This window comes from Manis javanica, chromosome 4, assembly GCF_040802235.1.
Source record: "Manis javanica isolate MJ-LG chromosome 4, MJ_LKY, whole genome shotgun sequence".
NCBI classification, from domain to species: domain Eukaryota; kingdom Metazoa; phylum Chordata; class Mammalia; order Pholidota; family Manidae; genus Manis; species Manis javanica.
The window spans coordinates 159,518,924-159,541,420 of record NC_133159.1 but is presented as its reverse complement, the minus strand read 5'-3'; the positions used below and the strand labels follow the sequence as shown (position 1 = coordinate 159,541,420).

General features: G+C 51.6%; 2 protein-coding genes across 5 annotated transcripts; one reads left to right on the top strand and one right to left on the bottom strand.

Moving 5' to 3' along the window:
• Positions 1-1,874: 1,874 nt before the first annotated feature.
• On the bottom strand, positions 1,875-14,456 carry LRRC3C (leucine rich repeat containing 3C). The gene is made up of 2 exons (XM_017642485.3): positions 14,388-14,456; positions 1,875-3,704 (listed from the first exon to the last, which is right to left on the bottom strand). The coding sequence occupies exons 1-2, from the start codon at positions 14,399-14,401 to the stop codon at positions 2,906-2,908; spliced, it is 813 nt and encodes a 270-aa protein (XP_017497974.2). The 5' UTR covers positions 14,402-14,456; the 3' UTR covers positions 1,875-2,905.
• Positions 14,457-14,570: 114 nt separating this feature from the next.
• Positions 14,571-20,920, top strand: ORMDL3 (ORMDL sphingolipid biosynthesis regulator 3). 4 transcript variants are annotated; one of them, XR_012130758.1, is made up of 5 exons: positions 14,571-14,710; positions 17,928-18,122; positions 18,716-18,867; positions 19,291-20,162; positions 20,204-20,920. XR_012130758.1 is itself a non-coding variant. In XM_037022686.2 (5 exons), the coding sequence occupies exons 3-5, from the start codon at positions 17,949-17,951 to the stop codon at positions 19,424-19,426; spliced, it is 462 nt and encodes a 153-aa protein (XP_036878581.1). In that variant the 5' UTR covers positions 14,598-14,710; positions 15,151-15,233; positions 17,928-17,948; the 3' UTR covers positions 19,427-20,920. The 4 variants fall into 4 exon arrangements, 3 of the variants coding, with proteins under 3 accessions (XP_017497977.1, XP_036878581.1, XP_017497976.1); XM_037022686.2 differs by adding an exon at positions 15,151-15,233 and having other exon boundaries at positions 14,598-14,710; positions 19,291-20,920; XM_017642488.3 differs by having other exon boundaries at positions 19,291-20,920.
• The last annotated feature ends 1,577 nt before the right edge of the window (positions 20,921-22,497 follow it).

The following is a 22,497-nucleotide window of genomic DNA, read 5'->3' as shown; positions in this document are numbered from 1 at the left end:
CTCCTGCCTGGCTCCTGATGGAGCCCACTGGCTTTAGGATGCTGCACATGGATGGCAAGCCAGGGCCTGCCCCAGGCCTTGCTGGTTTCTGCCACAGAGCTGGGCCAGGTGTGTGGCTGGGCTCTCTTCGTACCTGGCAGCTTTGTTCCTGGCTCCAGCACATCCTGGTGGGAGAGGCGGGTCTTGATGTGGTGTGTCCCCTCTTCCCCTGTTCCAGGCAGAAGGGCCAGAAACAAGCAGCAAAAATAAGGCCATCCATCTGCCGGGGGCCAGGTGGTGTCTTGGAACATGGCTCCTGTGATCTCTGGTCTCTGGCAGAGAGAAAGATGGGGGAGAAACCAATTATACCACCCTGCCCTGCCTGCCCAGTGGACAAGTACAACCCAGGAGCCAGGGTGCTGAGGAAAGGGCTTAGGTGTTCAGCAGTGTCTGTGGAGGCCCTACTCTGTCCAGTCTTCCGTAATGGGCTGAACTGAAGCTACAGCTTCTGATGGCCCCCCTCCCACCAACTTCTGACTCAGGAACCCTAACTAGCAGGGGTGAAGGGGCAGGGAGCCAATGAGGCATCTCCCTTGCCGTCTCCCCAAGCCACCGTCTTCTGCCTACTCATCTTCCCTCTCCCTTTCCTCCTGTCCTAGCTCCAGAGAGGGAAGGGAATTTGAGCCAGAGGGGGGCCCTGGTGGAACGTTTATCACTCAGGGCTCCAGGACCCCTCCTGATCTGGGCTCCTGGCAGAGCTTCCCTCCCGGGAACCTTTCCCATCCTGAGCTCCCCTCTGAGCATTAGGTGTCAGGGGAGGGGAACCACTTCTCTGCAGACCTTAAATACATGGTCTCTGCTGCTCAGGGTGACAGGAAGTTGAATGAGGCTCCAGAAATGGGCACCAGGAACAGAGACCTGGGGCCCCACCTGGTCTGCACAGTCCCCTTCCTAGCATCGGGTGAGATGTGTCCCACCTTGATTCCAGGAGCAAGGGAGGGACCGATGGAGGGCTTTGATAACAATGGAGACTGGATTCCAAGGCACAGGCGAAGGTGGGGCTGGGGTGGATGGCCAAAGCTGCAGCCTGTAAGTTCCCACATCCTAGTTCTTCCCCCATCCCTGGGCATCCTGGGAAGTCGGGAGGCCCATGTCTCCTGAGAAAAGAGGATGGGTGGGGGTGGGGGAGGTTCCCAAGTTTTTCTGAAATGAATCAAGTCGAGGCTTCCCGGATGACGGGAGGAGATGAGCCACAGAGTGGTGGTGGGAGCCTCAGGGAGGGCTGGAGCCAGTGCGGAGGGGGCTGGAACGGGGACAGGGAAGTTGGGGCGAGTCAGAGGGGCCACTGGAGGGGATGGGGTCCTCTCTGCTGCTCCTTGAGTGGTTGCCTCGTCTGCCCCAGGCTGGGTGGAGCCCTGGTTCTGTGGTCCTTATCTTCAGTTTCTGTTGGGGCTCCCATGAGCTTCCCCAAAGCGGTTTTTTCCTCCAGGGGGGCCACATGGGTGGGTCATCCTGCACAGGGTGAGAGACAGGGTGCGCTGATCCCTTTGGAGATAAGGATGCCTCATGTGGGCCCTCTCCTGCAGCCAGCTTAGTGTCCGCACTCCTATGAATTCTTTTATTAATTTTGAGCACATCCAGTTTTTCCCTACCCCCTGCTCAGACTCCCACTGAGAGAAAAGACACCTTGCCAGGAGGGTAACAGCTCTCTCTCCCTTTGCCTTCTGTGCCTCTCCAGCAGGATGGAGACTGCCTGGACTCTGCCCTCCTCCTGGGCCCCTCAAATTCCCCATCCCTGTGGTTCCATCATCATTAATTCATAGGCCCTGGCATCCCTAACAGACACTCCGGTGTTAGGAGCGGGGAGGTAGGAGGGAAGAGGGGAACTGGGATCTTGCCCAGTGGGAGCGCCCACCACTAAAGGGGTGGAGGAGGTGGTGGTGAAGCCTCCATACCCTCCCCACTCCTCACTGCCAGGCCACACTCTTCAGTGAAATGAACGATAAGACAGAGATCAGGGACATTCATGAAAAGGACTTTATTGAATTGTCCAGCCATGTTCTGGGGGTGGGAGGCCTCCTAGCTCCCCCGCCTCCCCTCGGCTCCCAGTGACCCATCCCCAGCTCAGGCAGAGGGGAGACCACTTTTCCCCCAAGGGAAAGGGCTCAGGAAGCCCTTCAGTGTATGGGGGAGGGGCAGAGAGCTGGGAAAGGGAAGCAGGGTATCCTAAGCCAGCAGCTCCTCAATAGAGGGAGCAGGGAGAAGAGCCCGGGGCCAAGAGAGAGGCCGAAGTAAGTGAGGTGAGCGCCTCAGTAGAGGTGGAGAGAGGGAGAGGAGGAGCCCCCAGGGTTCTCCTCAATCTGGCTGCACCCAGCTTCCTGACCTCACCTCCAGCTTGCTCCCATTATCCCCTCACTCCTCTTTGCAGCCTCTGTTCCAGTCCCAGGCACGTTTCGCCCCAGCATTCCATCTGTTTTACATCTTTGCCTTTGTCCACTGCCTTCCAGCTAGGGTCCTTCCGCTTCTGCTCAAAGTCCTTCTCATTCTTGAAAAGTCAGTTCACCGTCCTTACAGTGAAGCCTTTGGGATGAGCCAGGCAGAGGCGCCCCACGCTGTGCCCCTGCAGCTGCCTCCGAGTTGGCACACACACCACCTACAGTCATTTTTGGATCTGTCATGCCCCGCACCACTGTGGACTTGGCAGCTTTGGGTCTCTGAGGCTAGCACCATCCAGGCAGAGTAGGCATCAAAACTCCAGGCACCAAAGATGGTGTTGGTTGAGAGAGAGAGAGGGACCAGGTGTTCAGGGAAGACAGAGAGGAAGGGGGGATGGGATGGGGCTGCAGAGGAGACAGAGGGGGTCAGAGGACAAGAGGGCGTAGGGGCAGGAGTGTGGGGCTTGGGGCCAGAGGCATGGCCCTGGTCCCTAGACCGCTGTGCTGAGGGTGGAGGGGTCCTTGGAGCACATGGGTAGCACGGGCACCTGCTTGAGGGGGCGTCGAGTCTCCTCCCTGTTCTGCCACATGTAGTGGACCAGGTAAGCCACCACGAGTGCCAACCAGCCCCCCATGGTGACCAGCAGGGCCACATCAGTGCTCCGCCGGGCTCCGCCCCGCCCTGCCCCACACAGCTCTTCCTCCCCTGCCAGTGGCAGGAACTCCTGCCCCACCAGATCTGGTCGGGCTCCTGGGCCACACACGATGCCTGTCCCAGTGCCTGGTGCCAGCCTCACCTGCCTAAGCACCTCCTGAAGGGCACAGTCGCAATGCCATGGGTTGGAGGACAGGTTCACCTGGATCTGCAGCCCCACGAAGGCCCCCACTGGCACCGAGGCCAGCTGGTTGGCAGAGAGGTCGAGGTGGCGCAGCGTGCCCTCCAGGCCCTGGAAGGCGGCCCCTGAGAGGTGGGCAAGGATATTATGGGACAGATCCAGCTCCTCCAGGACAGGCAGGTGCTGGAAGGCACCAGCAGGCACTGAGGCCAGCTGGTTGGCATCCAGGTAGAGCTTACGGGTGTCATTGGGGATGCCAGTGGGCACGGAACTCAGGCCTGCCTGGCTGCAGCGGAACGTCCGTTCACCAGCTTCTTCTGCCACATAGCAGCCCTGGGGAGGTGCCTGGGGGCTAGGCATGCTGCCCCCTGTACCTATTACCAGCAGGAGGGACAGGAGGTGATCAGCTGATTGGAGCATGGCCACAGGTTGGCATTGTTCTGGAGTGGAGGACCTGGGGAAGACAAAGCCCCATAAAGGAAGAATGAGTCCAGAGGATTCCATTCCCGATGGCTAACTTTCTCTTCCTGAGGCCCCCTTGCAGTCTCTTTAGGTTGGGGCCTGTCCTTTGGGGGTTCTCTCAGGCATGGATGATTTTTTGCCGCTTCCTTGGGGTCTGGGGCTTCTCATTTGGGCCCTGTGGGTACAGGCTCCCCTGGGCTGAGACCTTCTAGGGCATCTGATTCTCGAGCACTGATCTATGACATCTCTTGGTATAAGGCCCTGTTGGTCATTCTCGGTCTGGGGGCTTCTAAGTTTCTGCCTCTACCCATGTATTTATTTTTCTCATTTTTACCCACCACCTACCTGGGTGGTTGCCAGGGGGCAAGGTAGGCACCAGAGGGCCTGGCTTTCACTAGTGTGAAGGAAACAAGTAAGATGGATCAGAGACAGGACTCCAGGGCATCCAGTTAGGTAGGTGACTAAGGCCCCACCTTTGGGCCCATCCACCCCTTCTCCTGGAGCTTCCACCTCTTTGCCTGACCCAGCTTTGTCTTGTTTGTCCCGCTCTTCCTCCCCACGCCCCTCCTTTGCCCTCCCATCCTCTCACCCCTGTTGATAGGAGAGCCTTCTCCTGTGCTGCCCTCTCCCCGGAGTAGCCCTGCTGCTCGTCTCTGGAGACCCGTCTCCTCCTGCGGGAGCTCTGCTTGCTCATCAATGCTGGAAGTTGGGGGCTGGGGCCCAAGAGTGTTGGGTTACCTGGCATGTGATCCAGGGCCCCAGGTGTCGGATACCTGAGCCCTGACCTGGCCAGGTGATGCCAAGGGAAGGCAGATCCTGGGTCCTGATGAACTCTGCTGTGAGGAGGCCAGGCCCCAGTTCCATTCCCTGCCTTGTGCCCCCCTCCTGAGGCCGTGACCTTGCCAGCTTCCATTCTTCCCTTCCCAGCTGGGGCTGAGACTGCCCCCCAGAACCTCTGGCCCTTGTCTAGATCCTGGCCAAGCAGAAGGACTGCTGTATGGCAGGCCTGGAGGGAAGAACTGGGGTGGGTCCCATCTCACATCTGTTGCTTCCAGCAGCTGCCTCCCCTAGAACCTCATCCCTCCTGGACTCTCCTCCTCTGCCCTTCTGCCACACCCACTGGCACATTCTTCCATGGTGAGCAAACTTCTCTCAGCCTTTGCCTTGGGTAACTTGTCTCTCTCCTGGTCACCCGGCTCCTGCCCAACTTCTTGCCTAGCAAGGGGCACTGTGGTTCCATTTCAGTTTGTTCTCTGTGCTGTTGGTAGACAGCCCTTCTAGGAGTTGGAGAGGGTTCTTCCAGATATGTGAAGTCTGATGTGGTCCCCTCTGAGTTTTCTGGCTGAAGATTTGGACTGGAGCTGACTCTAGTTCTCTCAGTGAGCTGCAGCCCTGGGTTCTCAGCTTGGACCTTTTAAGTCTCCCTCATGACTAGGAGCCAAGGAGGGCTTGGATGACTTATTTCCCAGACTTCTTGATCCTAACCATCGTTTGCAGCCCATGCCACCCCATTACACCTCTCTTCTAAGGTAGTGGAAGAGAACAGGGGAGTCGGGTATCACAGAGACTTGCACAGAAGAGGCTGAGGTCATGTGCTGGGGAGACTTTTCTGAAGGAAAACCTTACTGGATTTTGTAGGAGGTTGTGGGTGGCCAGGATCAGACCCACAACTTCAGGGCTCATGGTAACATGAAAACACGGGGCCCTTTGTTCAAAAACTGTTAAGAATTTCAAGATGATGACAGTAGATCATAAAACGAAGGGCAGAACCCTTCTGAGCTCAGGGCATGGGGCCCTGTGTGACTGCAAGGTGGCACGCTCATGAGGAGGGCCCCTTAGGTAACCATTGAACAAGCAATTTCAGAAGCATTAATGGGCGCCAGAATCAGACGGTAGGATACGGGATGAGGTCATCTCTAGGGATGTACTCATCACTGACTCATTCTTTTTTTATTTATTTTTATTTTTTATTTTGGTATCATTAATCTACAATTACATGAAGGACATTATGTTTACTAGGCTCCTCCCTTCACCAAGTCCCCCCCACATCCCTGTTCACAGTCACTGTCCATCAGCATAGTAAGATGCTGTAGAATCACTACTTGTCTTCTTTGTGTTGCACAGCCCTCCCCGTGCCCCCCCCATGCTATACATGCTAATCGTAATGCCCCCTTTCTTTTTCCCCACCCTTGTCCCTCCCTTCCCACCCATCCTCCCCAGTCCCTTTCCCTTTGGTAACTGTTAGTCCATTCTTGGGTTCTGTGATTCTAATGCTGTTTTGTTCCTTCAGTTTTCCTTTGTTCTTATACTCCACATATGAGTGAAATAATTTGGTACTTGTTTTTCTCTGCATGGCTTATTTCACTAAGCATACTACCCTCTAGCTCCATCCATGTTGTTGCAAATGGTAGGATCTGTTTTTTTCTTATAGCTGAGTAATATTCCATTGTGTATATGTACCACATCTTCTTTATCCATTCATCTACTGATGGACACTTAGGTTGCTTCCATATTTTGGCTATTGTAAATAGTGCTGTGATAAACATAGGGGTGCATCTGTCTTTTTCAAACTGGAGTGCTACATTCTTAGGGTAAATTCCTAGAAGTGGAATTCCTGGGTCAAATGGTATTTCTATTTTGAGCTTTTTGAGGAACCTCCGTACTGCTTTCCACAATGGTTGAACTAATTTACATTCCCACCAGTAGTGTAGGAGGGTTCCCCTTCATCACTTACTCATTCTTGTGACATTGACAAGGGCATCGCTCAGACTCACATTTGTCCAAGAAATCAGATAAAATACATTTTCTACATTCGGGCAGGAAAAACAAAAATTTTGACTGTGGGTTGCTTGGCAGTTGCTAACTAGGCACTCTGCCACCAAATACTTGGATGTCCATTTTGGGATTGTGTCTGACTGTGGAATAGAAAGCATGTGCAACCCAGCCCCTCCCACTGCCCTTCTCTCATATTGGGCAGGGGCTTTAGCTGAGCGAGGCACAAGAGTTGAGCCTGGCTGTTGACAGAGTTAAGTTACCTCTTTCTCAGACTAAAGCAGTTACCAGGAAAGAGCGGGGCTGGAGGGCCCAGAACAGCAGCTGTTGGAGGCAGCGTGTGCATCTGGGGGACATCCAACTGGACCATGGAGGTGGTTAAGGGCGGTGCTCAGCAGAGAAGGGAGAACTAAGAGAAGGAAGAACTACCTTTAGGGCAGGTACAGTGCAGGCTGGGAAAGGACGAGGTTGGAGCGAAATTCTTCTCTGACATTCATTCATTTGTTCAGTGAGGATTTTCTATGAGCCCCATTTTCTAGGAACAGTGCTCATGGAAGAGATACAGATCCTGTTCTTAAGGTCCTAGATCTGTAGCAGCGGTTAACCAGCCTGCACATTAAGATCACTTGGAGAGCTTTTAAAAATTAGTTATGGGCTTCACCTGACCAATTAAATTAAAATGTCTGTGGATGGAGTCTAGGCACTGGTATTTTTCAAAAGCTCCCCAGGCATTTTAAGGTGCAGTCTGAGTTGAGAACTGCCAGTCTATAGGGAGACATGGACATGTCAACATATGTCTGCAAGTGCACTAAAGTGATGTCCGCCATAACTGAGGTGTGTACAAGGAGCTTTGAAGCCCAGAGAGAAAATGGGTGATTCTGGCAGAATCTGCTGGCTGTCTTCTTGATAGTGTAGAGGAAGCAGGATTTTACCTCTGCCCTATTAGGGCTTTTCAGCTGGACTTAAGGATTAAACTGACATAAGACAGCTTAATAGGAAAAAAAGCATATATACAAGATTATGTAAGTTTTATGTGACATGGAAGCCGTCATAAAGAAACGAAAACTCAAAGAAGTGGCAAAACGCAAATATTTTTATTCTAGGTTAAATAAAGAAAGGCAATTGCGGAAAAGTAACTAAAATACACAGGGAGGCTAGAGGAAGATGATAATTATTTTAATAAGGTCTGCTTGTACAGAATTTTCTTGGCTTTGACTCCCTATATTAGAATGTTTCTTTTCTCCTGGTACAGAGAAGGCTTCACATGAGAGCTCTTGCCTTGTGTTTTCAGAAAGAAAAGGGGAGATTAGAATGCCCTTCTTGGATCTGCTGTTTTTTATATGCCCTTAGCTCAAAATAATCCTCATGCCAAAGTGGCATATTTTGGGGTGGCATATTCTGCCACCCTTCAATATCCATGCATGACCTCCTTCCTTGATAGCACACACTGATTCGGGAGTAGCAGTGTTACTCAGTCCCTCATGATAGAGCCTGATTGGCCCTCTCAGTCTGTTAGAAATCCTGTGCCCACTTTCCCGGCCTCCTTTGCAGCTGGGGGTGGCCTAATTCTGATCAGTGACATCTAAGTGGAAGTCTGCAGTAGGGGTTTCTGAGACACTCTTTGATTTGCTTATAAAAGAGGATGGGTCCCCCTTCCTCCCTACAGCTTTCTTCCTGCTTTGAACATGGAGAGCCATCCACAGCCATTCTGTGACCGAGAGGCAACAAAGCAGAAAGGAAATGTCTGGCGCATCACTGAGATGTTGGCTTGGATCTCACTGAGCCACTCAACCGACACCAATGGCACCTCTGGACTCACAAATAAACCTCTGCTGTAGTATTTCTCAACTTGTCTGCGCATTAGAATATGGGAGGTTTTAGAAATTACTGATGCCTGGGTCCACTACAGAGGCTCTGATTAAATTGATCGTCATTAGTCCAGTGATGGGGACTTTTACAAGCTCCTTAGATGATTCTAATGGCAACCTAGGGTCAGAATCATTCTTTTGTTTGGGCTTTCCATTGCTTTCAGCTGAGAGCATTCTTACCTGATACACTAACTTTTTTTAGGGTATCAGGGGAGGCTTTACCAAGGAGTGACACATGAACTGGGTCTCTAAAGCCGAGGTCATCAGGTGGGGAGGCAGAGAATGTACAAGAGCAAAGGAGCACGAGAAGGCCTGGCACCTCTTGGACCAAGTGGAGTGGGTGGTGGCAAACGCTATGGTTAAAGCAGAAAAGGATCAGATTTGTGGTCTTTATACCATGTAAGAATTGGAACTGGATTCAGTGGCTTGAAGGGTTTCCAATTTCAGGTGGATTGAAGGGTTTCAAAATTAGCTTTGATATTTGGACCACTTTGCTGGCTGTGTGGAGGATGTATTATATTGGTGGAAGAAAGACCAGTTACTGTAACAGTTCAGGTGGGAGATGGTAAGGGCCTGAATGGAAGGCATGGCATGGGACTAAGGGAGCTCTGAAGGGGGTGTTCCATGCTTTGCCATGGCCTGTGGGCTGGATGGGAAAGCCCTTGGGCCTGGCGCAAGACCATCAGATATTTGTACCATTGGGTACATCATTTCCCAGTTCCCTTGGGCCTTTGGTTTTCTTAACCTTGTGGTCTCTGAGATCTCTTCAAGCCTGGTGTTCATTGTGTCTGTAATGATGGGGCAGCAAAGAGGCTGACCATGGCAGGGCCTGGCTCCCAAGTTCAGGGCTCAGGACAGTAGGCCCCTCATGCCCCCACCATGTATGGAGGAGCTGAGTCAAGCTCCTCCCTCTAAAGGCAGTTACTCCATGCCCCAAAAATGTGACCTTGGGGGAAGTAAGTTCAGCAGGCATCCAGGCCCCAGTCTCCCTAATGTTGGAAGCCTCTAGGTCCAGCATAAGTAGTGGATGATAATCAGAAGAAAAGGAGGGCTAGCTAGCTACTTTACCTTTCATATCGGCCATAATATCTAATGCTGGTTTAGGTGGGAGGGCAGCGAAGGCCTCTGCTATTCTTGTTCCTTGTGGAAAATGGCAAAGGGAGCACACACTCGTCCCCCATCCATTTTCCATTTGTTCAGTGCATACCTCCCAGGCCTGTTAGGCATCAGGAATGCAAGAAGAAGTAAAACACCCCCCAGACAACAGCAGAAGATGGGTGTATATACAAATACGGCCACCTGGTAAGGGTGGGCTCTAGCTGAGGTGTCTAGGAGTCAGAGGAACTCAGAAGACAAAGCAGAGGGCTTCCCTTGGACAGTTGTGGACAATTTCAGAGAGAGGGTGATAGGTGAGGGCTGGCTTTGAGGATGAGTAGGAGTCTACCAGATGGAGAAGGATAGTAGGAGAAACACTAGATGGAGACAAGAGCAAGAAAGAGCAAGATGTGTTCTGAGAATGGACATTACAGGAGCTCAGTGTGGCTATGGTCTGGGTTGGGCTTTACTTCCTTCAGCTAATGTTTATTGAGAATCTACTATGCGCAGGAAATGCAAATATGAGTAAGATGTGGATCATGCAGCCTTGCAGGGGAAATGGATGTATAACAGATAACTTAAATATAGTGCCTTGGTGCAGCATAGAAGTCTTTATAAGGCACCGAAGGAAACATGACAGGGGGGTGGCCAGGAATGGTTTTGGGGAGAAATGCCACTTCCTAGCTGTGTGACCTTGGGCAACATATTTAAACTTAATAATCTCACATTGTATAAAGTTTGAAACTGGAGAATGAAAACACTGTAGTTTTCTCATCTGTAAAGTTGGGATAATAAAAATATCTACTTTCAGGGCTGTTTTAAAGATTGAAAGAGTTTATACACATAAAGCGCTTCACCCAGTACCTGGAACAAAGCAAACACTAAATAACACTACTGTGATTGTTACTGAAAGAGGAGTGGGCATTAGGCAGGGGAAGAGGGTGATCAGGGGCAGTGGCCAGGTGGATTTTCTGAGAGGTGGGGCCTATTAAGGGCAGTAATGCAACTGGAAGGATGCTAGGGGACCTTTACTTAAAGCCGCTGTTTTTAGCACTGCCCTTTTGATCTGTAATATTTAGTTTCCTTAACTGCTTATTTTTCTTGAGAGAAAATGTCAGTTGTCCATATCAAAAAATATGCAGATTGAGGGGTGTCTAAAAGCCAGTCCTGCTCTTGGTTTCCAGAGGGAGGTTCTGGTTCCCAGGCCTTGGCTCAGCCCTTCTGCCTGCAGCCAGAAATAGCCAACCACAGGGCTGGGCAAGGGAGCCAAGTGCCCACTAGCAATGCTACCAGTCCCTGCACCTCCTCCTCACTTCTCACCAGCTTGGACGCCTTCACTCAGTGCTTCTTTGTCTGCTGTGCATCACTGTCCCCTCCCTACCACTGCCTCCACATGCCTGGGGTGCCCCCCACCAAACAAAAACACGACTGTCAATAAAATACAGCTCTTTTCTTCCTTGCACTTGCTCTGGGTGTGATCTCAACACCACCTCTTCAGGAAGGAGAGAGGTGAGATGGGAGGCATAGGGAGATAGTAGGAATGAATTGGAAGGGAGGAGGGGATAGTAAGACTTGGGGGGTGCCATTCTTTCCCCCAGGGGTTGGAGGAAGGGGCTCTGTTTCTCAATGCCCCACCTCATTACTTCCCACCACTGCCATCACCCCAGAACGTGTTCCCAGTTTTATTCCACCCATGTTTACTATCTCAGCCCACATGGGTGTATCTACGGCAAGCAGAGGCCATGTCTCCCCACCAGATGGTAACACCCCAAGGCTGGGGAATGCACCTACATCAGCAGACTAAGGAGCTCCCAGAGGGCAGGGAGAGCCTATGAAAGTGGTTCACTCTGTTTTAAAAACACAAACACATTTCATAAAAAAATTAAAATTAATGATCTCACATTGTATAAAGTTTGAAACTGGAGAGTGAAAAAGATCACCACAAATCTCTAATCCTAACACAAGATCTGTTTTTATTCTGTTGAATTTCCACAGCCTAGTAAAGTCTGATATATCAAATATCATTCAAATGTGGAATGGATTTATAAAAGGCAAAATACACAGAGCACTTACTATGTACCAGGAATTGTTCTAAGTGCTTCACATTTATTGACCCCTTGATTCTTTATAACAGCGTGAGCGTGAGGTGGGCATTTGATTGTCACCATCTGCATTTAGAAACGAGGTAACTGAAGCACAGACAGGTTCAGTGACTTACAAGGTCACACAGCTGGTAACTACAGGAGTTGAGAGTTAAACCCTGGTAGTCTGGTGCCAGGAACCTACCAGTATCGTTCTATTTTTTTTCTTATAATCATAATGCATAGGCAGGTTTATAAAAACTTTTTATTACTGGCAATTTCAAACATAAAAAAGTAGAAAAAAATGATATAAAAATGAATATAAAATAATATAAGGACTACATCTCCCAGCTTCAATAATTATCACCTCATGACCATCTTGTTTCTTTCATTCCCTCAAGTCCCTAGCCCAGATTATTTTGAAGCAAACCCAGTCATGATATTATTTTGTCCATATCTGCAAAAGATGAGGGCTTTTTATTTAAAAAAAAAAAACCAACATTACCAAAATACCATATTATGCCTTAAAAACTGTAATTCCTTAATATCATCAATTTGAATTATCAGCAAATTTCCCTGATAAATTAATTTAAAAAATATGTTTTAAAGTTTGGTTTGCTTGAATCATGATCCAAATACAGCTTTTGGTTAACATTGCTTAATTTAATTTGTAAGTCTTTCCCTCTCCTTTATTTCTTTCAATGTATTTGTTAATGGAATTGGTGTTTGTCTAGTTTCCATTATTCTAGATTTTGCTGATTGCATCCCTGGGGAATGCTCAGAGTATTTTTTCCTGATCTTCTCATATAACCTAAAAAACATTTTCCCATACTGTCACATAGTTTTCACAACCATTTACTATATAGCTTTGTGTTACTCCATCCCATAACTATACCATCATATTTTTCTTGGGCATTTAGGTTTCTTTCAGTTTTCCACTACTATAAATAATTCTGGAATGAACATCCTCACACATTTTTACATGGGATATACTTCCTTAGAGTATGCTACTGGAAATGTAATTATGACTCCAAGGCCTGAGTGATTTTTCAGGCTGTTGGCACATATTACCAAATGTTTGTCCACAGGGTTGTACATTCTCAGGAACCTCATAAGAGTGCTGTCACTCATTCTGAACAGTACTTAGCCTATTCATGGCTGAAGGATGTTTGGCGAAAACATGGTAATTATGAGGGCAGAGAGCTAGAGAAGGAGAAAGATGATGACAGGAACTCAGGCTACATTAAGCAGAGAGAGATCCACAATTTACCACAGATGTAGAGTGAGTCAGAACTCTGTTCATTCCCATTGTGAAAAAAAAAACCACTCGATAACAGGAGTTATTAATAGGGCATGACATGTCCAGTAATCTTTCCATTAGATGGTGCATTGCTCAGAACCTTTTTTGAGACATAGACCCAGTCTGGCTCATTGTCTCTTTACCAAGATGTGAGGAAAGTGGCAAATATCCAGAGAGCCCAATCAGTTTGATAGAGGATGGAAGTATCCCAGACAAAAGTCAAAGGCGTCAAAGAGGCTCACTTTGCGAAAAAGTAAAGACATCTTTTTTTTTTTCCTCAATGCTGGGAGGTTTCTGTGGCAAGAACAATATTCAGTTGCTTGCTTATATCTTCAGAAGGCTTTCGCTAAGGAAAGGGGCTCCCAAGAGCCAGAAGAAACCTCTGTAGGATGCAAGGCAGAACTTTTCTCAGACTCAGGGGTAGTTATTTAGGTCTTAGGATAAGTGCACTTTGGCCATTGGCCTGGAAATATTTGAGAAGCTGCCTATTCTTCTGCTCTTTGTGGTTCAGATATCCACCTGCTTGGTGCCCATTGTGTTTCCAGGGGCCCCACTCCAGCTTTCTGACAACTGTTTCCTGGAAGTCTCCTGGAGATGGGTAAGTGAGGTCTGAGCGAAGTGCTCCCCAGATTCCCTTGGTCAACATTATCCCTCTCCCATCCCTTCACATTCATTTCGGGGTGTGTTTACAGCCAGTCAAGTTGGCATGTCATAACATCACCTGGTCTTGCTATTCCAGCCCTGCCATGCAGAGTGGATTCAGAAAGAAGCTGGGTTGGGGGAAGTGGAAACCACTCAAACGAGGCCTTCTTGGTAAAGTGGGGAGTGGACCTCAAGACCCATTTAGTTCAACTTCCTATAGAAATAGCTTTCTACCATGCAACAGGTACTTTACATATATTCTTTTAAATTCACACAACCTTGGAGGTAGGGTTTCACAGGTGTGAAATTGCAGACTAAGACGAACTATTTGACCAGGGTCACAATTCTGGTAAAGGAGTGTTAATGCTATGCCTTCCTGGCACCTAAATCTGTGCCCTTGCCTTTAGATCATGCAGAAGTGAAAACTGCTGATCAGAGAGGTGGGGCCTCCCACCCAAAGCCACACAAGCTAACTGGGACTGGAATTCAGCCTCCTACCTATTCATCAAGGACTTTTCCCAAAACACGCAGTGGGGCTGAGGATGTGGCCTGGCCCAGGCCATCCTGTATCAGGTGTAAATGAGGGGTAGACAAACTCTGGACAAACGTTGCCCGTAAGCTGTGGTCTCTGCCCTCCAGACTCATCATAACCAACGTCGAGAAAAGCCCGCTTCCCAGAAGACCCAGCACTGGGCTGGGCTAGTCGTTTTGGGGGGAACCAATCTGCGGCCAGGGCGGAGGCAGAGAGGTGTAGAGGAGAAACTCTGACTGGGGGTCAGCATCTCTGGCCCCAGGGTCCATGTTGGGATCCAGTTATGACAAGTTACTTAAGACTCTTGAGTTCCCTCATCTGCAGAACCGAGCAAGAGTAAGCCACACTTGAAGCGCGAGGTCACAAAAGCAGGGTTGTTACTCACCAAGGCAATGCCATCTGATCTTAGTATTGCGTCCTATTGAAACGTTGGCTGTACAGCCCCAGCAAAGCGGGAGCAGGAGAAAAAACTACAACTCCCGGGAGGCATCGGGGGTTGGTGGTCAAGGGGGCGGGGAGAAACTACAACTCCCAGGAGGTATCGGGGGGGCCGGCGCTGGGCGGTGACGTCGCGGGGGCCGGCGCGCGCTGATTCGGCCGGACCTGCCAGCGGGGTGGCTGTCTCCGCGCGTTGTTCCAGCTGCTGGAGCAGCCGAGGCCCCCAACCCTGGGCACCCCTCCCGGGCCTTCGACCCCCGGCCCTGCACAGTGAGTCCGGACAGGTCGCCGAGCCGGGAGCCTCTTGGGGCTAGAGACGGGGCGAGAAAGGAAGTGGGGGCTGCTGAGGAGGCGCCCCCGGCTGGAGGGGGCCGGGGCAGGGTGAGCGAGGCGGGGGAGGAGTGCATCAGCCGAGGGGATGCCCAGGGCGGGAAGTGGGGACGCGAGACCGGGGAAGGGGTGTCGGGGAGGAGCTCTCGGGCTGGGGATGGTGGGTGGGGAGTGGCCAGGCTTCGGGGATAAAGGTTTGGCAGCCTCCAGGGATGAGTGAACTCATGGAGGTGGGGGTGGTGCTCCGAACCGGGCCAGGCTCCGAGTGCCAGGTCCCAGGCTGGAGAGCGGAGCGGGAGGCCCCTCCCTTCGGCTGGAGGTCCCGCTCAGAAAACTCCAACAATAGTGACGACTGCCTCCTTGCTTCGCCTTCTCCCAAGGCTAGTCGGGGTTCGCCCGGTACTCGCCGTCTTTCTATTTCCGCGGCCCTCCCGAGTTCAGGAGGTAGGGCCAGAGCTGAGAGGTAAGCAACTCTGGTCCTGCGGGTAAAAGGGTGAGCAAGAATGAAAATGGCATTGTGGCGCGCTGTCAGGGACTCCCCGTTGGGGCCTAGGTTGCAAGCTTGGCTGTTTTGTGCTACTTACCCAGAAGGCAAAGGTTTGCTTCTTAAACATCTGTCCTTACTTGCAGGAGGGAATGGAAAGTGCTCCACTGGCAGCTGCCCTGGGGCGCACTGTGGTCTTGGCTTAGGTGTCTGACAGACAGGCTGGGCACGGATATTTGTGTGTGGAGCCAGCGGGGAAGAGAGGGAACGAGTAGAAAAGAGTTATCAGCAAGAAAGTAGTTAACACAACAGAGTTGCTGCAGGCTCTGGTTTGAGGCAGGTTATGAAACCACATCAGCGACTGGCATGGGCAGCCACCTGCCAACTATGGCAGCAGAACTTTTCAGCCTCAACTGCTGTGAACCTACTCTAACCTCTTCCAGCTTCTTCTCTCCATGTCTCCCCTTCTGGTTGGGGTGGGGGGAACTGGTTATTTTTACTAATGGAAGTGATATGTTTAGTCACCCAAAAGTCTCAGGAATGCTTCCTGGCTGCCAATCTTTTTCTTAGTTTATTGGTCTTTTCTGTTTTTTGGGGGTGGAGGGTTTCCTTGTATTTCTACAGTCAGGGCAGCTGGTGTTCAGGCTCCAGGAAAAAGTGTCCTTAGGTATCCATTAGGTCCTAGGTTTAGCCTCCTCCTGGACTCATAGGCTTCATTGGATTCCCTGTTTCAGCCAAAAAGGAGTGTAGGGTGATCTGGGATTCAGCGAGGCTCTTGGCACTCCCTGACAAAATAGCAGGCAGGGCTAGTGGAACTCTACTCCTACATCCGTGTGGGTTAGGGAGAAGTGGGGAGGGGCAGCAGTTGGTCAGACCTGGGGAACTTTCTCTCTCCTTAGTCAGTAGTATGTCCTTCAGAGCCCTCTGTTGCTAGTCAGCTCACCACCCATCTCTCCCTCTGCCAGGTGTAGGTGTCCCAGGAGCAGTGTTAGGGTAACTGAAGTCCCAAGGCTCTGGGAAGGTAAACAACTGAGCCAGTCCAGTATTCTGGTTCCTTGGGTTTCTGTTAAGCCCAATTATCCAGCCTAAAGGGCTCAGCTGATGTGCTCCAGGAGCATCACTTCTTCTCGGATGTGCCCTGGACCATCTTACATATGTTTGCGTGTTGGGAAGGTGTGTTGTGGGTCATGTTTTTCTTGAGATCTCTTGAGCTTGGAATTGTATGAGAAGAGGAAGCTTGTTGTCATTACCCTGAAAGTAAGGAACTGATCCTTGAGAATTCTGGTTCCTTCTCAGGCATGATCGTGATCCCAGCCAGAGATAGATAGCAGTTGAGCCTGAGGGGGTTCATTGAAGCAGGCTGAGGGAGGTACTTCCATGATAACCCCATCTGGGACCCTTTTCTGCATCCCCAGGAAAGATGGCGCTGTTACCATAGTGATGACCTTAGGGTTTTTATCAGGCAGGATCTCCCCTCAGTTAGGGAGGTGCACCAGTATAAAGGCACCATCTGTTCCCACCCCTTGCTGGTCACAGAGCCCTCAGGGATCTGGGGACAGCTGAGCTCTGGACAAGGGGATGCCCATTCCCTTCATTACCTGCATCCAGGAATACAGCTGGGTTGCATTGTTCCCTAGGCATCAAGGGCAGCCCTGCTTCGTCCTGTTGCAGGGCTTCCGCCATTGGAGCTGGGCAAAGGAGGGCATGCTGCTAACTTACACTTGGAAACAACTACTGGGAAAGGAGGCTGAGATAATGATGGGTGGGTCAGAGAGGAAAGGGCTGCAGATGGGATTTTGTATCCTTGGGAGGGGTATGTTGATTTGGGTTCCAGTTAACTGTGGGAGCTGTGGATGTTGGCCATGTCCTCTGTCCTCACCTCACCAGAGGGTGGTTTGGCATCAAAGAGGGTTAGCCTGAGTGGCAGCCAAATGGATAAAACTTAGGGATGGATTGTGTCACCAAGGAGGAGGCTTCCAGATCTGGGCAAAGGTTGTCCCTAGTCTACTGCTTTCTCTTTTCTTTCCTCCCTCCCCCTTTCTACCCTGTCATTTCTCCTGGGTCAGGGTTGGGGGAGCCTTGGGATTGGAGAATTAGGGGAGATGGGTAGAAGCAATGACCTCCAAATACTTCATTCACTGCCGTCTGTTCTCAAAGCCCCTCTCCCCCTCCTTTTTCCTTCTGTCTGGTGGGGGCATGGTGCCCAGGGGTGGGAGATGTCTCATATCAGGCCCTCAGCCAGACAGTCCAGCAGAGGTTATGCTGAATGATTCCAGGAGGACAGGCCTCTTGTCCGCTCCTCTGGGCTTTGTGGGAAGAGAGCCCTCAGGCAAATGCTCTGGAGGATGAGAATGGGGCATGGGCGGTGGTCTCTTTGCTGGGAATTGGATACCTGTTGATGAGCTGTCCCTCCCCAGGCGGTCTCAGTGCCTGCAGGGGCACTTTCCTGCTTGGATGATGGGATGGGGCAGCCTGGTTTTCATCCCAACCCAGCAGTGGGAAATTTGAATAGACTTAAGTCCACATGGACTTTCTCTGGCTTCATTACTTGAGAATCAAAACAATAGAACTGCAGGGAGAGCAGAACCTCCCTGCCTGTAAGATTTGGAGGGTGTGAGGGGGGAGGGAAAGTGGTGTGACCTGTCTCACCTGTGCTGCTTGTCTGCCAAACAGCAGCAGGAAAGGGGCAGCAGGATGAATGTGGGCACAGCGCACAGTGAGGTGAACCCCAACACGCGGGTGATGAACAGCCGCGGCATCTGGCTCTCCTATGTGCTGGCCATCGGCCTTCTTCATGTAGTGCTGCTCAGCATCCCCTTCGTGAGCGTCCCTGTCGTCTGGACCCTTACCAACCTCATCCACAACATGGTGAGGGCCTGCCTGCTGCCTGCCCCAACTGTGTGGGCTGCTCTTTGGTGGGGCGGAGGAGTGGGGGGACACCCCCCAGACATGGACCAGATATCAGGGTGACATGCTGACAACATCTGTTACCAGAACCCAGACCCAGCTTTCATTTCTGTCCTACTCCCCATTCTGGGTTTAGCCGATAAGAGGGATAAAATCTGCAGATTTGTCCACATCTCAGGATGGGGTGGCTTTTGGACCTGGAAGGGTGGACCACTGAGAGCTGAAGTAAGGGGCCAAAGAGTCCCCAGGACCCAGGTGCCTCGCCTGGAGCAGAAATGCCTCAGTCCCAAGCTCGGATATCAAACCATTGCTGTTTTTGCCCCTTTATGCTCTCTCACCACCTGCTTGCTACTTTCTTAGTGGGCACGCAGGGGCCTCTCACCTAGTGGGTCCCCTTATCTTCCTGCCATGCTCTCCCCTGCTCCATCCTGACCTCCAGCCCATGTCCCCATGCCCAACAGAAGGAAGCTGCCAGGCAGCCTGAGCCCACTTCTCTTGCTGAGCTGGAAAGCCTTTTGCCTTTTGTGTCCTCTAATGAAGGCTCTTCCCTCCAGGGTATGTACATCTTCCTGCACACGGTGAAAGGGACACCCTTTGAGACCCCGGACCAGGGCAAGGCGAGGTTGTTAACTCACTGGGAGCAGATGGACTACGGGGTCCAGTTCACTGCGTCTCGGAAATTCTTGACCATCACACCCATCGTGCTGTGAGTGCCTTGGGTAGAGGAGGGTGCCAGCAGGCAGGCCAAGACCTGGGGGACGCTGGGGCCCCACAAGGCTTAAACCCTTCCTCAGCTCTGGCTCTGCTATTTTTTTGGCATAGAAATGAGCAGAGGAAGGAAGTTGGAGTATCTCTGGGTTTTATGCAGGGCTTGGGCCTTGTACCTCCCTGGCCCAGTGTTTCCTCAAATGGGGCTTCCTTCCTGCCAGTGAGGTAGGCCCCCAGGCCTGGGGTAAAGCAAGGGGACTGGATCGGGAGGGACCTCTTTAGCCGGTGAGATCTTGCCACCCTACTTCTGTTCTGGGGTCTGTCCCGTAACTACTTGGCTGCCTCTCCCCACCTAGGGAGCGAGGGAGGAAGGGGTCCTCCAGACAGAGTCTTAAACCTTTCTCTGACCTTCCCCACCCAGGTACTTCCTCACCAGCTTCTATACCAAGTACGACCAGATCCATTTCATCCTCAACACCGTGTCCCTGATGAGCGTGCTCATCCCCAAGCTGCCCCAGCTCCATGGAGTCCGGATTTTTGGAATCAATAAGTACTGACAGTGCAGCCCCATCCCCGCCCAGGATGGCAAGGGAGGGTTGGAAGCCTGCGCTGTGATGCTGAAGACAGAAGGACCCTCTGGATACTGCCAGAGATGGGGGTTGAGCCACAGGTCCTAGTGTCCCTCCTCACTTCCCCCAGTAGCCCACTGGAAGTAGCTTATAGTGGGGTTGGGGTGGGCCTCTCCCCTGCCAGGGGGCTCTGATCCCTTCTGATTTTTTTGATCTTTTCCTTTTGCCTTTGGGTGGAGACTGCAGGGGTGGTCATGGAATGGGCTGAGCTCCTGGGCTGAATACAGACCTGTGAGGCTGGGACAGGAGGCCAGGGGAATCCCTGTGCACTTGTTCATCCTCAGACTGCTAAAGCACTTTAACCCCGGCAAGGGGAGCAGAGGGGACGGTACAGCTTCTAGATTGTTTCACTTTAATCCTTAAGTCTTTTACGTGACACTCAATGTGTGCTTGTATGGATGAAACCAAGTGCGTGACGGTGCCTCATCCCTCTGGGTAGAGAACCGGTCTACCCAAGATTTACGCTTTTGGCAGTATCCCTACAGCTCACCCTAGGTACTGGGTGGGAATGGTAAGGAGGGGGCTGGTCCCAGAGGTGAGGGGGCCAGGGCCGCTGCCATTCTGGCCCTGTTGTGGGGGTGGGGGTTGGGGTAGGAGCAGGGATGGTGAATTGAGACTTAGAAGAAGGAGGCCACAAAGCAGAGGGTGGTGTAAGGGTGGGAAGGTGGGGACAGAAGCTAGACCCAGTATCTTAAGGGTGGGAAGGTGGGGACAGAAGCTAGACCCAGTATCTTCCTTTGAGAAGTGGTCAGGGAGGGAGCAGGCTTGGAGAGTTAATTTATGCACAGCATAGTGATGTAATAGGAGGGGAGGCTGCTGTGGGTTTGAAGCTTCTAGGTTGGCATGAGGGGGTGGAGATGGGTGGAAGAGGCCCATGAGTCATCACAAGCACAGGTCCAGTTTGACATTGCTTTCTGCAGTGGCGCAAGGGGCATGGGGGAAACTGGGGCAGAAATGAATGGTGGAGTCCTTGCACAGCCCTTTACCTCTTAACCTCCTGGTGTAGGACCTCTCATTTGGCATGCGTATGTGGGACTGTGAGGCCATCCCCAAACAGGGTTGGTGGGCCGCAGAGTCCTGCATGGTCTCTGCTTCAGCAGGGTAGTGGCAAGAGAAGTGACCTGCAGGCGCTGCCTCCTCAGTCTTAGGGGAAGAGAGGTGGGGCAGGACCTTAAGCAGGGCTGGAGAGGAGCTGCCCTCTCCCCTCCCTAATCTGACTAGGGTCTGTGTCCCCTCTCAGGGCCCTGAGAGAGAAGGGAGCTCACTGGCCCTGTTTTCTGCCTCCTAGTCCTTCCAACTCCCACCCCATGTATCATAGGGAACGTTCACCTCAAAATCTTTCTAAGCAAAGTGTGAATAGGATTTTTACTCCCTTTGTACAGTATTCTGAGAAATGCAAATAAAGGACAGTGTGTTCCTGTTTCCCCTGAGTCTGGCTTCTGCTTCCTGGAGAGCCCTGGGGAGGGGGGCCGGGGTGTGGGGGCATCACTGTGACCCTCTCTCTGGATAGGGGGAGGGGCCTGGGGCTGCTGCCCTTACTGCCCCCAGCAGAGCATGCCTGCAGGCTACGGGGGAACTGGCAGAAGCAGCAGCAGTCCAGAGAGGAGAACTCTGCGCTGTGACCTTGCCTGACTGTTCCTGAAAGAACTTACACGTCTGGGCTCCACAGGCTGGCTGAGCCAAGCTGGGCTGGCACGGGGTGGTTTGTGCCACAGACGGAGGGCATCAGTCCAGCCCTGGCTTCATAAATGAAGCTGGAGTTGTTAGGGGGGGCAAGTCCTTTCCTCCAAATGCCTTCCCCCATTCTCATTTCTCTTCCCCCAGTGCAAGGATCCTTGCCTGAGGCCTGTGTGTCATGGCCTTTCAGTCTTCAGAGGAATCTTTATGCCTCCTCCTCCCCTCCATGAGTGGGAGGGGAAGAGGTAGCCCCCCAGGACTTAGTCTGGCATGGCCAGGAGAGGGAGGAGTCCTTTAGTGAAGTCCTTATCTCAGGTCCCGGCCTTTGGTCATGCTCTGTCCAGTACCATGTGCAATTTCTGGGACAGGTACAAAGTCCCAGGGAGAAGGGAAGAGCTGCCCACCCTCCTCCTGCGGCCTCTGCTCTTCTCTGGCCCTGGTGCAGCAATAGTGTCCTTGAGTGGGTGTCAGGAGGAGTGCAGGATCTTTGCCCAGGTCCACCCTTTCTACCCTCTGCCCGCCCCTGAGTGAGGCCTGTACAGACGGGGAGGAGAAATGCAGCCACCTGGGTTCATATCTGGGGGTGGGAGTACCCTGGCAGCTCCCGTGGATCTGCAGGAGCACAGTCATGGGAAGGGTCTGGAGCACATCAAAAATAGTCTGGGTTTGAATCCCAGCTCTGCCACTTTCTAGCTTTGTGGCCTTGTCAAGTTTCTTCCCTGAGCTTCAGTTTCTTCCTCTGTTGTTTAATGTTAACACCTGTTAGGGCTGTTATAAGGATTAGTACACCTGGCGTGTAGCAAATACTTAATATATGGTGGCCATATCAGTACTATTACTATTGTTACTACCACTATCATCTCTTTAAATATTCTTTTGGAACTGAGGAAGGCATGGATGAGAAGACAGGCTGGGCTCACTGAGATGGTCATCTCTGAGGACTGATGGGTGGGGCCGGAGGCTTCTCCCTGGAGAAGGAGGTGGGGGAAGACCTCAGTTGGTGCCATCTCTCTGAGAGGGCTGCACGGGAGCACATGGTGGGGAGGGAGGCTGAGTCCTCCTTACTGACCCAGACTTTTCCCTACGTGTGTTAGCTGCTGTTGCTCTCTGAGTCTTTAGTTTTGCCCACCATAGCAGAGCTTTATGGAATAAGGCTTATAGGATAGCTGCTTCTGGCTAGATCACTCTGGCTTCGTGTCACTGGCACAGCCATAGCCATTTCCTGCTGGTACTGGATTGGTACTTACCCATACTCTTATTTCTTTGTTTCAAACTCACTGGATTGCCTGGCCCACTGTGCCTCACTCTGCACCATTCTCTGG

Bases quoted from the DNA above. Each gene is read 5' to 3' on its own strand.
- ORMDL3 (XM_017642488.3), top strand. From the start codon at position 17,949: ATGAATGTGGGCACAGCGCACAGTGAGGTGAACCCCAACACGCGGGTG. The intron at 18,123-18,715 runs GTGAGGGCCTGC...TCTTCCCTCCAG, and splicing joins CCAACCTCATCCACAACATG to GGTATGTACATCTTCCTGCA. The intron at 18,868-19,290 runs GTGAGTGCCTTG...TTCCCCACCCAG, and splicing joins ACCATCACACCCATCGTGCT to GTACTTCCTCACCAGCTTCT.